At 42.6% G+C, this 14,398-nt stretch overlaps 2 protein-coding genes across 2 annotated transcripts; both read left to right on the top strand.

The window, feature by feature from the left end:
* The first annotated feature begins 800 nt into the window (after positions 1 to 800).
* On the top strand, positions 801 to 10,013 carry mcm7 (minichromosome maintenance complex component 7). Its single transcript, XM_071458414.1, has 15 exons — positions 801 to 1,012; positions 3,045 to 3,124; positions 3,688 to 3,852; positions 4,044 to 4,168; positions 4,322 to 4,502; positions 4,597 to 4,734; positions 4,828 to 4,977; positions 5,151 to 5,265; positions 5,382 to 5,513; positions 5,969 to 6,052; positions 6,404 to 6,615; positions 6,721 to 6,986; positions 7,110 to 7,278; positions 8,402 to 8,511; positions 9,394 to 10,013. Exons 1-15 carry the CDS (start codon positions 982 to 984, stop codon positions 9,617 to 9,619), a joined length of 2,184 nt encoding a protein of 727 aa, XP_071314515.1. The 5' UTR covers positions 801 to 981; the 3' UTR covers positions 9,620 to 10,013.
* A 1,334-nt stretch (positions 10,014 to 11,347) lies between these two features.
* On the top strand, positions 11,348 to 14,079 carry LOC139606326 (uncharacterized). The gene is made up of 5 exons (XM_071458422.1): positions 11,348 to 11,365; positions 11,720 to 11,783; positions 11,871 to 11,915; positions 11,997 to 12,157; positions 13,007 to 14,079. The coding sequence occupies exons 2-5, from the start codon at positions 11,729 to 11,731 to the stop codon at positions 13,793 to 13,795; spliced, it is 1,050 nt and encodes a 349-aa protein (XP_071314523.1). The 5' UTR covers positions 11,348 to 11,365; positions 11,720 to 11,728; the 3' UTR covers positions 13,796 to 14,079.
* The last annotated feature ends 319 nt before the right edge of the window (positions 14,080 to 14,398 follow it).

The raw sequence follows: 14,398 nt of genomic DNA, 5'->3' as shown, positions 1-14,398 counted from the left end.
TTTTTTTTGTTTTTTTTTGTTTTTGTTTATTTCATTAGACAAAAATAACATTGCATTAACATTTGAAGAAAGGTGTTTTATGTGTCTTTTCTGTAAGGGGGTGTATTTTACTTGTTTTCACTTCAAAAATCAATAAAATACATTAACCCTATAATGCCAAATGCATCAAGTTTGATACAAGCATTTCTGAGACCTATTGCATCACCTTCTGGTAAAAACTTCACTAAACCCTCTTGAACACTTAATCTGTTGAAGCGAGTTATAATTATATCATTTTTTGCATTTTAGTATGTAGTAAAATCGTGTATAAAATTTGCAAAAACTTATATGCAAATAATTTTTTGTAATTTTTTTTTTTTTTTTTTTTTTTAATTTTGTGAAAGGGCCAAATAAAGGTTCCAGATTCAAGAAATCTGAATTTTCTGTCCATTATTTCTGGGGTCAGGCATGACAGGGTTAATTGTTCAGGGGTGCACACAAATCTGTAAACTGTAATAAGGTCCTATTTATTATTAGATTTCAGTGAGCCTTGTATTTATGTTTATATCTGCTGTAAAAGTTGTGATTACCATTTAATTTACAGCTTCATTTTACATCTAAAGGCCCCAAGCGTCTGGGTTCAGGTTCACCCCCGGGTCACCCAGTTGTATAAAATCCAATCATCGCCTTTCGCGCCATTCCTGACAAACAGGGCGGAAGTTTCTGGAAACACGTGACGCGTAAGTGCCCACAACTTTCGCGCCATCCCGAAATCCCGCCCCCTTCCGCGGAAAGGAGCGAAATGATTGGCTGCTGGAGACGTCACAATCGCGCCAGTTCTTGCGCCGCGACCGAGGAGAAACTCAAGCTGCAAGTGAATGAACGCTGGTCCGGTGACAAGTGGAGTAACTCAGCCGCGAATTTAAACCAAATCTTTCCTCAGCGGAACCTTCAGGGGATTTGGAATAAAGTTATTTCACCCGAGGGTCGACGTCTGCAGCCATGGCTCGTAAGGATTATGCGGCAGAGAAAGGTAACGGGTTAACTTTCACAATAACGGCATGGCAGCAACAGGCCTGACTGAACTTTTAACTGAACTTATTCAATATAATCCTCCTCGAAAACCTATTGAGAGTTAACCACAGAGTGCAAAGCCTTGCTATTTATTGTGCTGGTGTGATACAGTGATGTTCAGCCTTTACCTCCTAGTTTTCCCTCTGCACTAACTTCCTCTGCTGAGGCTGCAAACCTTGAAAGTTGCGCCTGTTAGCATGCGTGTGATTTTATTCTCTAAATCGGTGAGCTGGGTGGATGTCGTTCACCCCGAAGCTGCACTAACTTTTCCGGTCGTTGGATAACTTCGTAGGAACTAGTGAGGCATTGTCTGTGAGCCTGTTGGCTACACGGCGACCCGGATGGATCCGCTTAAACAAAGGAGCAGGCGCCAGTGTGCAAGCACATGTCCAACAATAACCTGCACCTCAGCTAGTGGGTCAGTGGAGGCGGAGAGGGATTTCCTGCCACACAGATATCAGAAAACGTTGTGACTAATTTGCTGTTTTCAAACGCTGAGCATCAATACGTTACCCGGCGTTACTTAGCACTTTATTTTAACTTTATTACTACCTAACAATGCCGATTTAATTGACTTGTCCCCCCCCCAAATCTAAGATATTGCTCCACTAAACATCCACCAAGCTGGCTGCCCCAGTCAGCGGCAATGCTACATTAGCATGCTAGCCCGTTAGCTAGCTCCCTTTAGCCGACGGGCTGTCAGTCACTAGTTTAAGCCATTTTGCACTGGCGGTGTTAATAAAATACCTTTATGCCACTTCAAAATGTTGTTTGTTTGTTTTTTTTTTGTGTAAAGTTTGGGTCCACGCAAACTTTACTTAATTCAAATCTACCTGTTTGCTAACTGTTTTTAAAGATAATATTCGAGCTAAAAGGTGCGTTAGGAGTGAAGATCGTACTTTGGCTTTTAATCCCAATTACTTCACTAATATGCTTGCAACTATTTATTTGGATTTTTTTTGATTTTTTTTTTTTTTTTTTTTGCCTCTTATTTAAAACCGAAACTTCAATGTGACTGGAGTCATCGCTCAATCTACGCATCCATCAAACTAACTGCTCAGAAGTTTTACTCGGACTATATCAGCCGCCAGAAACCTCAATCGTTAAACATTAAATCGGCGTGATTGCGTTAAGAACAAAAGCTAATATCGATGGAGCCGCCTGTGACCGACACAGCCGAGCTAACCTAAGCTAACGTGAGAAGATGGCTGGCCGTGGTTTGAAAACAACAGCCGGGATTATTTTTTAGAGCGGAGGAATCGCGGAGGGATATCGAAGTGACGGGGCACAAAAGCCATGTGCTGCTTTGTTTACAATAACATCCTCGAACAGAGAAATAATAAAGCAGAGCTGCAGATTTTTTTTTGCTACGGCGTCAAAGTAAGTGGGGCATTTTAACCATCGTGGTTATACTAGTTTCCTTTCTTGCAACGTAGAATTAAATATTGTTAGTAGTTGTGGTTCTTTCGAGAAGTGAGGGATATTTTCCCTTAAAAAAAAAAAAAAAAATGGACACTGAACTGAGCGCGCCTGTTGTTGTATTTACATTCTTACCCTGAAGCTATCTACCGCCTAACGGCAATTATTTCACCCCAAAACTATGAATGTAGGTTCACTCGGGGGGGGGGGGATTTGGTTCAGGCAGCACATCAGTGGCAGTTTGTGCTTTACTGTAGGCAATAGTGACTCATCGAGATTACAGGATGCCATGTTACTCAACAAAGGGGGTCGTCGCAGGACAACAAATTGGCTCCCAGTCTGTAGGCCCACTGGTGGTGGTGGTGTTCAACATTTTCAACAGCTTTTAAACTCAGAAAGCTGCCTTAATGTTTATAAAAGAAAAAAGGAAACATCAGTAAACAATAATTTCTTTGTATGCTTATATAGCTAACAATCTCCACCTAGTCTGGATGTGGCCTGTGTTTGTTTGTGTTTTTTTTTTTTTTCCTGCTGTGAAATAAAGCTAAATGTGTTTTTTGTTTGTTTTGCAGACAAATGCAAAAGGTTCCTGCAGGAGTTTTACTCAGAGGATGACAATGGGAAGAAGGTGTTCAAATACGGAGCTCAGCTTGTAAGTATAGTGAACAAATAGTGAAAATGGGCGTAGCTTTCAGAGTTCACTGTTTTGGGCCTCACTAGGAAGGTTTACATTATCACACCAAACTGAATATATTTGATGGAAAAAGTACTTAAAGTGCAGAGTTTTCTTTAGTCCCTTTGAATTGTATTTTTACTTATCTTCTCAGACATAATTTATCTTAGTCCCACTGAACAGTAATTTATATAAATTTTTTGCTAAACTTAATGCCTTCAAATCTTGAGGCTGTGGTGCTTGTACAGCTTTTTGATTAGGGATTCACACAAAAGGTTGTTTGGGTTTGAGTGGTGCAACTGAAAGTAAATACTTAATTTAAATACTGTAAACAAGGCAGAAACTGTGCAAATACATTTGGGCAGTGTGCAAGCCATCATAATCAGGTTAGGCTATTAAGGTGTATCTGGGTGCAATATCACAGCCTGCCCAAGTTTGCGAAAGTGTGGAGGTGTTGTTGTGTTATTGAGCAATATCTGTATCTGCAGACAAGGTCATGTAATTGTTGGGTGGCTCATCTAATTACGTGTCTGTGTGTATAGGTGGCGCTGGCCCACAGGGAGCAGGTGTCTATCTTTGTGGAACTGGATGATGTGGCTGAGGAAGACCCCGAGCTGGTGGAGAGCATCTGTGAGAATGCCAAACGCTACACGGGCCTGTTCGCTGATGCCATCCATGAGCTTTTACCAGAGTACAAAGAAAGAGATGTACGTAGATTTGCATAGTTGACCCTGTAAAGTGTTCAAACAAAATCAAAGTGTTTATTTTTCCAATTTTTTCCCCCAATAATACATAATATACTTAAAAACTGACACGAAATTTCAGAGTTCCAACTACTAATGCTCCCATTACATACCCGTTTATTAAAATGGAAATGCATACATGCTTTCGTATCCAGATTGTGGCCAAAGATTCCTTGGACGTGTACATTGAGCACAGGCTGATGATGGAACAGAGAGGTCGCGACCCTGCAGACACACGAGACCCACGTAACCAATACCCACCTGAACTCATGAGGAGATTGTAAGTTGAATCATTAAGGATTGAATTTTTATTTTAACTTAAGTTTTTATAAGTTATTTGTTTTTAGTCTTTCAAAAATGGTTTCTGTCAGAGTAAATCTTGCAAAACATACGTATGAATACCTTTCTAATGAACCTTGTCTTCCATCCACAGTGAGCTGTCCTTTAAGCCTCCCACCACCACTAAACCGAAAGTGGTGCGGGATGTACGAGCTGACAGCATCGGGCACCTGGTGACGGTTCGAGGCATAGTGACCCGTGCCACTGAGGTCAAACCAATGATGGCCGTAGCTACTTACACATGTGACCAGTGTGGCGCTGAGACTTATCAACCAGTAAGGCTGGTTTTAATCCTGTGATCATTTACATCTTGCAACAGGTTTTAAAACAGTCAGGTATCCATCATGATGATTTCCTTTTGTCCTTCAGATTCAGTCTCCCTCCTTCATGCCCCTCGTCATGTGTCCCAGCCAAGAGTGCGTCACCAACAAATCTGGAGGCCGTCTCTACCTTCAGACCAGAGGCTCCAAATTTGTCAAATTCCAGGAGTTGCGTATTCAGGAACATGTAAGGAACTAATCGCAATAAAATACTTGTGTGTTGCCAGAAATTGTTGAAAAGTTTCTGTTTTCTCATCAGTTTATCCTGTTATCTTTATAGAGTGATCAGGTGCCTGTTGGTAATATTCCAAGGAGCATGTCGGTGTACGCCCGTGGAGAAAACACACGTCTTGCCCAGCCGGGAGACCATGTAGCCATCACAGGAGTCTTCCTCCCTCTTCTGCGCACGGGTTTCAAACAAGCAGTTCAGGTAAGTTCGACCTGAATTTGGGATGCTTTGAGTCAACCCAGGCTGCACCACACTGCAGGGGTACAATTTTCAGGAGGAATAAATGGTTTAAAACTGCACAAGGTTCAAAACTGTATCTCTATCCAAAGGCTCTCCCTCCCTCCATTTAAAATCTCCTGTTTTGGTTATTTTAGGGTCTCCTGTCAGAAACTTACCTGGAGGCCCACAGCATCACACTCATGAACAAGACAGAGGATGATGAGCTTGGTAACGAGGAGCTGACTGATGAGGAGCTGCGCAGCATCACAGGTAGGGGTCTGTGTGGGCACTGAAACAACATTAACCCACATGAATGCCAGAACCTGACAAGACAGATGACCATGTCACTCTCGTAGCAACTGAAGTGACTGTATTCTCTGTTGCAGATGAAGGATTTTATGAGAAACTAGCCGGCTCCATAGCACCAGAGATCTATGGACATGAAGATGTGAAAAAGGCTCTTCTTCTGCTGCTGGTTGGAGGAGTGGAGCAGGCGCCTAAAGGCATGAAAATTAGAGGTGAGCACTGGAAAAAGCCCCTTAACATCTTCTTAAATAACAGTCAATTTATGACTGTTTATCTCAGAGGGAAGTAAAGGTGGTTGGAGTTGCACATCATAACCCAACAGGTTAACCAGGTAACTGTCAGTCCTTCTCCACTTAAATCATATAATGGAAAAGAAATCTTCATATCTAACGGCATAGATCATTACAGTAAATTTTTCTAAACTTACCAAAATCTGTAAACAGTGAATTCTCTTGAATGCTTGAAAATGTGTTTATTAAATGAACAGAATGACCAGAATGCATTTGTTTTTAAATAGGATAAACAGGAGTTATAGTTTATGCCATTAGTTCTAAATTGTTAATAAATATTACACAGATAAAAAGGAGATGGCTCAAACAAGTATTTGCCAATATGAAATCTTGTAATAACTGCAACATTCTTCCTGTTTTGGCTCTTTTCCTTTAAGGCAACATAAATATCTGCCTGATGGGAGACCCAGGAGTCGCCAAGTCCCAGCTGCTGTCCTACATTGACCGTCTGGCTCCTCGAAGTGAGTACAGTCCTGTCTGCTGGAGTAAAAGTCTTGTAACTGGTTTAATATTTTATCCAGTAAGGCATTTTTCTTTCCATCAGGGCTTAGGTGGTAAAATATTAACTTTAGATGTGATGGTCTGACTGGAGAAGAGTCATGTAAAGGTTTTTTTTTTTTTTTTTTTTTTTTTTTTTTTTTTTTTAATGCCAGGTTTTGGACACTTGAATGGTTAGAAAGGCCCAACTATAGTTTCCACTTTGACTACTTTATGCCTGAATGTTTTGGTTTGATAAAACTTTATACATTTTCTTTTTAAACTGTAATCTATTCAGTTTCATTCTATAACTTCCTCCTGTCTCCTCTCCTCAGGCCAGTACACAACAGGTCGTGGATCTTCTGGTGTCGGTCTGACTGCAGCAGTGATGCGTGACCCCCTGACTGGAGAAATGACCCTGGAAGGTGGAGCCTTGGTGCTGGCTGACCAGGGCATCTGCTGCATTGATGAGTTTGACAAGATGGCGGACGCTGACCGCACAGCCATCCATGAAGTTATGGAGCAGCAGACCATCTCCATTGCAAAGGTAAAGAGATGCATAGCTGCAACTGGCGGCTTAATCATATCAACTATTGATAAGTTGAAATATGTCTGTGAAACAAATGTTGACTGTTTCTCTCCTCCCCCCCAGGCGGGCATCATGACCTCCCTCAACGCCCGATGCTCCATTCTAGCCGCAGCCAACCCCGCCTACGGTCGCTACAATCCCAAGAAGAGCATTGAGCAGAACATTCAGCTGCCGGCTGCTCTGCTCTCCCGTTTCGACCTGCTCTGGCTGATCCAGGACAAGCCGGACGCTGACGCTGACCTGCGTCTGGCCCAGCACATCACCTATGTCCACCAGCACTCCCGCCAGCCGCCCACTCACTTTACCCCCATCGACATGAAGCTGATGAGGTGAAGATCTGCATTATAGTTCAAAATGTTTTTTATTTCCTTCTTTATTCAGAAAAGTAACAGAGGAGCAGTGAGTTTAAATAATATAATGACAAACCTAGTAACTGAATTCTTCCTGTTCAGACGTTACATCGCTGTGTGTAAGAAGCGGCAGCCCGTGGTGCCCGAGGCACTGGCCGATTACATCACTGCTGCTTACGTGGAGATGAGGAAAGAGGCCCGAGTCAGCAAAGACACCACCTTTACCTCTGCCCGTACCCTCCTCTCAATCCTCCGTCTGTCCACTGCCCTGGTGAGAATTACACCTCTGCAAGTCAGCTGTGGTTCAAACTGGAAACTTTTATTGATAATTTTGACAGAAATCGCATCAAATTAATTTTCCTCATGTCTGAGTTTTTAATTATAAGTTCAGATCCTTCACTGATAACATTTTAAAAGGTTTCAAAATGTATGGGTTGTTGGATTAATATTTGGTTGCAGTTAAAGTGCTTTCTTCCTCCTGTGTGCTGCCATCAATAGTGCAGTGTGAGATAAAGTGCTTACAGTGCAGGTAGTGATGATAACCTGGCCTACTGCAGTGTGAGCACTTCTTTCCCACGCTGGACAAAAGCTCTCCAGTCTGCAAAACACTGAAGATGCAGCCATCTTTCCCAATGACTCGACAATATCAAATCAGATGGATAACTGTATATATGAATTGTAAAAACTGTATCTGTGCTTTAGTTTTCTAAAAATAGTTGATTGAAAAAGTATCCTTCCTGAAGGCTATCTGGTGTCTTGGCCTCTGGGTGCCAAAAGTGCTGTTTGTGCAGGTAGCAGTCATCCACCTACTGCAAAACCAGCACTTCATGCAGACAGGTCGGCAATGTGCTCCACACGGACTTCCACAAGGGGGCAAACTGCTGCAACAACCACTCCTGTGTGAAAGAAACTGCTTGAATTGTAATGTGGAGAATGCATCACAGCTGCATCCGTCCTGATGCTACAGATTTGTTAACCCTTCATGACGGTGAGATACTGTCAGAGGTTTTTCTGATCCTGGCCAGCTTTGCAGGGTGGGCAGTCAGCCTGTGTGCGTTAAGTGCAGCTGTGCAAACCCATGCAAAACTGACCGTGGCCAGAGCTGTCATCAATATATTCTACATAAAAACCTGATCTTCAAAGTGTCCAAGTTCTTTTTTAGCATGTCTATCTGAGAGACTAGCTGGTGTTGAGAGGCGGAGACTTGGGCAATTGCCGACCATCCCAGAGGGCATTGCACTTGTCTCGGTCTGACAGTGCCGGCACAGCGCAGCCTACGTCATCAAGATGGATCTGCTGTCGAGATACATTTTTCCAGTGTATGTATTAACTTGATATTCTTTTCCCTTTCAATAACAAACTCCACTCTTTTCCTCTTTGTTGTCCTCCTTCAGGCTCGTCTTCGCATGATGGACACTGTGGAGAAGGAGGACGTCAATGAGGCAATGAGACTGATGGAGATGTCGAAGGACTCGCTACAAGCTGACAAATCCAGCAGCACAAGGTTAGTGTTCACACCAGGACCTCAGACTCTGCCTTAATGATAGCATTAAGTCAGCACCAGCTCCACATAACACGAGTGACCGGATGTCGTCTTACCCAAAATCCCCTTTATGAGCCTCTCATATGCCCGTAACAGTAGCTGCATATCCTGAAGGAAGCTGTAAAACTTCTGGATTTTTATGGAGCTCTGTTCACACGGCAGCATGTGCACCGAAGCAGGCTTCAAGACTTGTGACGTGTTCACACTCCTTTACCATAAACTGTCTCCAGGCAGTGCTTGAAAACTTTCAGGAGGCTTTTTATAACAATTGGAGGAAAAAAAGAGGCCTGTTTCTACTTTTAACGGCATCAGATTGACTACTTGATACTTACAAATCTGAAGCCAATAAATACTTGAGTCAATTTTCATTAAAGAATTATCTTGACTTTGTTCCTTGTACAACCATTTCTGAAACTTCCCGAAACAATGATCCAACGTTCACACCCACTTCACGTCATTAGTAATATCTGTGCAGAGGTGGGAGAGTACACTGGGTTTGAATCTTTTTCACTCTGTTTATTTGTGACACTTATGTGAACAACCAATGAAACACCATACCTGTCTTCCTGGAGCGACTGTGAAAATGTACAGCTTCCCCATTTTTAAACAATGTCCACCTACCAGCTCCTCAAAACCCCAATAATTACCATTTATCTTTGACATTTTGGGAAATAATTGAATTTTTGAGACAAATTACAAACTATCCTTTTTTTTTTTTTTTTTTTTTAAATTCACTACATACAGTTTCCATTTTAAATGTCAACTTGATACTTATCTATCTGTGCGAACAAGAGTGTGTTTTCTTATGGTCTAAAAGTCTAAACCCTCACTCTTCCTGTACAGGACCCAGCGTCCAGCCGACGTCATCTTCTCTCTGGTTCGTGAGCTCGCCACGGAGGGCGTGGTAGGCCGTGGTGGAGCCGGTGGGGTCGTTCGCATGGCTGAGGCAGAGCAGCGTTGCATCTCTCGAGGCTTCACCCCCGCCCAGTTCCAGGAGGCCTTGGAGGAGTACGAGGAGCTGAACGTGTGGCAGGTCAACCAGGCCCGCACGCGGGTCACCTTCGTCTGAAGAACCTGGGACGCATGCTTGTGCGGCATGTTTCCGCCACCCGAGGGGAAGACTCTTCATTGTGGGTTTTCTACAGACTTGTATTGGGGCTCTTCACTTTTCCTCTTCCAGCATTTTGTAACAAGTCAAGCAGAACCTGGACATTTTTTTAAGCATGACTGTTTTTGCAAGAAACCCTGCTGTTGGAGATCCATAGAGTTTTATGTTTAAGATTCCCGTTCCCCACTTGTAAATATGTCAGTACTTGGTAATGTTATGCTATCTGCAGTTTAGAGCTTAAAGCTTCCAGCTGAAATTTCTGTACATTTTATACTTTGTAATGCAAATCAGGCAAGATAAATTAATGTTGAGCCTTGTATTGTGACAACAGTTATAATAAATTTATGGTTCAATACTCTGCTGCATTTGGCTCATACTTGTCTCCTGTGTGCACATGAAATGGGATGAAAAAAGTGCCACAATCACCTCAACACCTGGTTTGTTACTAGAACAGCTTTGACATAATTGCTGCTTTCGGTAACGCCTTCTACATGTCTTGCTCGTAAAACATGCTAACATACAGGGTTACAACTAACGATTATTTTCATTATCGTCGAGTCTATAAAATGATGAGAAATGCCTTTTGCAGCCACTTTAAGCCCAAGGCCTCATCTTTAAGTAGCTTATTTGTCCGGCTGTCTAAAACACAGATACTCAGACTAAGGGAGTAGTGGAGGAATTGTTCATATTCAGTCCAGGTAATGTCACGCTGGAATAAAAACAGAAGTTCTACGTTGGGAATGTCCAGTAAAAGTTTAAAGGTTTTATCAGCAATATTTCTATCTAAGGTAGTGAAAGACAACACCAGTCATCGTTACACTACTATACATTTGATCACTGCTATTGCATGAATGCATGTGTAGCATTTTATTGTGGTTTGTCAAGGTGGAGCTGGTTTTAACTTTTACATTCATGCTGCTGAAAATGTTTTGTCAAACTACAAAAAAAAACTTTATTTGCTGTCAACTTTCAGGCCATTTATGTATTAATGTGCATGCATCATCAACAAAAACAAACACTGTTTTTTTTGCATTGGTGAAAAAAATAGTTGGCTGTGCTTCAGCTCACTAACGTGTAATTGTGTGACATGTTGTGTTTTGTATGACAGCATCCTGTAAGAATGTAGCCGTAGACTAATTTTAAGCACTTTGGATTTGAAAACATGCCAAGACAAAAAAAGACAGCTTCCTTCTTTCTGCCGACTTGATAGTCATCCTTATATCCACAGTGCAGTCAGAAAAGCAGGTGTTCTCTGGGTAATAAATAACCACCTTAGGAGCTGAGAGCATTTTAGAAATCCTGTAACAACTCATTATAAAGGTACATTTGAGGCTGTGCGGGTTGTCATTTATGATTTTTACAGTTTTTTTTTTTGGCTCAGATATTGTGTTAGTAGGCAGCATTTTCCCCACAGTTGCAGTTGTCCCAGCAGGTGATGCTTTCCTTCCAGACTTAATGGGGAGTTTCCATTTGAAGTCTGTTCTCTTTATGGCTTTGCTGCTGAAGTCCGGGGGCTTTTTTATTCTTAATTGGCGCCAAAGGCCCCATATTAAACGGCATTAAAAAGAGAGGTGGAGACAAGATTTTGGTGTCAAAGTTGGTGAGATCCTATTGGACAGGAGATAACATTTCAGTGTGACCAGCCCGGAGTTGAGTATTTAACCCACTCAGCCCAGTTAGTCCAGTGAAGACAGCCTCCTGAGCCAGGTGAGTGAAACATGGACTGATGTGACTGAGGTGATCACAGTGTCGGATCATTTCACTAGAAGCAGGATGTTTTTCAGTTACATGGCATAACTCCGACTTTTTATTATATTTCATATAATTCATGACACAATAATGTTTCTGCATAAGAAATGTGTCAAGTTAACCAACATTAGTTAAAACTACTTGTTTGCATATCTCTTATATGTCCTCTTTTTCAGTCAGAAATAGGAGCAGAGGACTGAGAATTTGCCTTTATATAATAGTGGTGTATAAATATTGTAAAGTTAGTTTTCCAAAGCTAAACATTTATATATTAATAATAAAACAGTGATGATTTTTCTTTGCATGTTGCAGGGGTTCAAGATGATTTCTACATTATGGCTGGGGGGGGCTCTCTGCTGTTTGACGTTGCTCCCAGGTCAGTTTTGATTTTTCATTGTCCAACTGATGAGACACAAATGTCTTCAAAAAACACATCCAACTAATAATGTGTTTCCTCGTGCAGGGCTGCTGGAGGCCAAATCATTACTGAACGCCATCAAGCAGGAAGGTAACTGCAGACATTAAATACCTTTTCAATTTTTTTTTTTTTTACAGGACTGTAAAGTTATCGGTTATCTTCTTTTGACAGAAATGGTTCCTCTCAGTCCTCTTTATATCGACTCAGAGAAAGCAAACGACTTCCTGACTCACTCCAGACCAAAGCGTAATGCAGACCCTCGGTGGTACAGAGGAAACCCAGACTTCCAGGCTTATTACAGATACTACAGCAGCATCGGACACACAGAGGGGGTAAGACACCGACACTCTATAGGCCACATGTAAAGATATGATGACTTTAGAAACATAAGTACAAGTGTAAGCCCTTGAGCTTGACCCCCTTATTGTGGTATTCTGACTTCTGTAGTGAGTAGAAAAGGAGAAATCCCTCCTAAAACAGGATTTACACTTTGTAAACAGTGACTTTGGACAATAAAGTCAGTATCTAGAAACTCAGACACCTGGTTTTCTAAGCTGAGAAATACCTCAAAGTTTTTTACTGTTACTCTACATTCAGAGGAGATCGATGTGACTTTTATTGCTTCCTGCTGTGAAACAAAAAACATCTCAATAAAAGTAGAAAATCTTTTATTTTTCGTAATCACTATATTTAACCTCCATCACTGCTCTATTATCACTTCGTTGTTGTGTTTGAGGATTTAAAGACACTGTAGATGTTCGTGAACAGACTATACATTTGACAAGTTACCAGTGATCCCAGTACACTGTTCAGATTTCTGTCGATAAGCACCTCAGACTGTGGGATCAGATTCCAGTCATGACCACTCTGCCTCAACGAACACTCAGTTGTGAGATGAGATATTTCCTTATTTAATTCAGTGAAAGGCTTGTTTAAATTAAAAACTGATTTTTAAAGAGAAACCCAGTCCAGAGAGCAGCATAAAAATCTACAAACACACGAAAGAGTATAGAAAGTATCCAGATTTTAACTGGCCACACGAGTTTTTTTTGCTCAAAATGGTGAAAATTAGTGGTCATTTAATCTGTAAACATAAATTCCATCTGTACAAAGGTCTATAGATGAATTGTTTGTTAGGTTTTCCCTTTAGTTTCATGTTCTCTGTGTGTTCCACCTCTCAGCTCTATGAGATCGACAAGCTGCGGATGCTCTACCAGCAGATGAGGTACCTGGAGCACACCTACGGCCCCAACGCCTCCTACTTCCAGAGCAAACTTGGGGTGCCCATGATCATGTGCGACCCAGCTACAGACAAGAAGTGCAAAGTTGCTCCTCCTCCGCCCCCAATGAAAGGTGTCCCAAAGCCCACCGAGCCCCTGGCGACCCCTCCTCCTCTCCCTCCTGCCCCGTCCATTTCCCAGGCTGATGTGCTGTACCTGTGCAACAAAAAGGACCCCCTCTGCAAGCCCCACATTGTCTACATGCCCAGCGGCGCCGTGCCTGTGCTCTGTGATCCCCGCTACCACCCCCACTGCACCCCCCAGAAGGCTGCACCAGCCCCCGTGGCAGTGCCCCAACCACCTCCACCTCCACCAAAGAAGTCCGCCCCGCCTCCACCTCCGCCAGTCCTCGTCAAGAAGTCTCCCCCTGCCCCCATCCGCACCTTCAAGGGCATGGAGTACGACTGTGACCCCTACTGGGACCCCGACTGCCTGATTGACCACCCACCCAGGCCTATCAAAGGGAAGGTTGTGGTCCCGCCACCACCACCCCCTCCTGTGGAGGAGAAGGAGGAGCCTGTGGAGGAGCCAGCCCCTCCTGCACCCATCGAGAAGAAATCAACCATCTACCCTTACCCTTACTACTACCCTATGCCCTACGACCCCAGGGATGATCTGTACGATCCATCCCGCTTCAGGTACCCACAGCCTGCTGATGCTGCTGACGAGCCTGCAGAGGACAGTCAGTAAAACATCCAGGACATGTTTCTCTTTAAACACACAAGACTTTGATTGAAAACATCTAAGTTGCACAATTTCCAGAATTTGTGGCGTTTTTTTCCCCTGTAGCTTCCCTGCAAGTGTAGTCACAGAAAGCAACCTGTGCCAAAGTGTTGATAAATTGTAGTGTTTGTGTAAACCTTCTGAAACTGACATCATGTATTTGCCATCACTGTCAGCATGTAAAAAAGCAGTCAATACAAGTATGTAATGCAGATGAGTTTTGAGACGTAATAAAATGTGACAAAACAGTTTCTCATCAGTGAACCAGTTGTGTTTTCACTTTCTATACTTTTAAAAAGAATAAACAAAGAAGAAAACGTTTGCTCCTGCTGCCACACGGCAGGTAAGAGCAGACTAGTAAAGCCAACTTGCAGGCTGGGGGGTCATTACGTCTAGTTCATATAAATGCTGACTCCTAGACCTCCAACTCTGCAGCCATAACTTCCCCCTGCCCCCTTTTCCTATGCCTGTCTTTCCAAAACCTCCAAAGGCAATCGAACAGCAGGAACACAACTTCAAAAGACGAGCTAACTGCAAACACTCCTGACAATAAACCCGCACTTAAACCCC

The sequence above is a fragment of the Trachinotus anak genome, unplaced genomic scaffold (assembly GCF_046630095.1).
Source record: "Trachinotus anak isolate AG129_WGS33_773 ecotype Australia unplaced genomic scaffold, CSIRO_AGI_Tana_v1 ptg000021l, whole genome shotgun sequence".
Lineage (NCBI taxonomy): Eukaryota > Metazoa > Chordata > Actinopteri > Carangiformes > Carangidae > Trachinotus > Trachinotus anak.
Note: the sequence above shows the minus strand (reverse complement) of the source record. Positions and strands in the feature narration are given on the sequence as shown.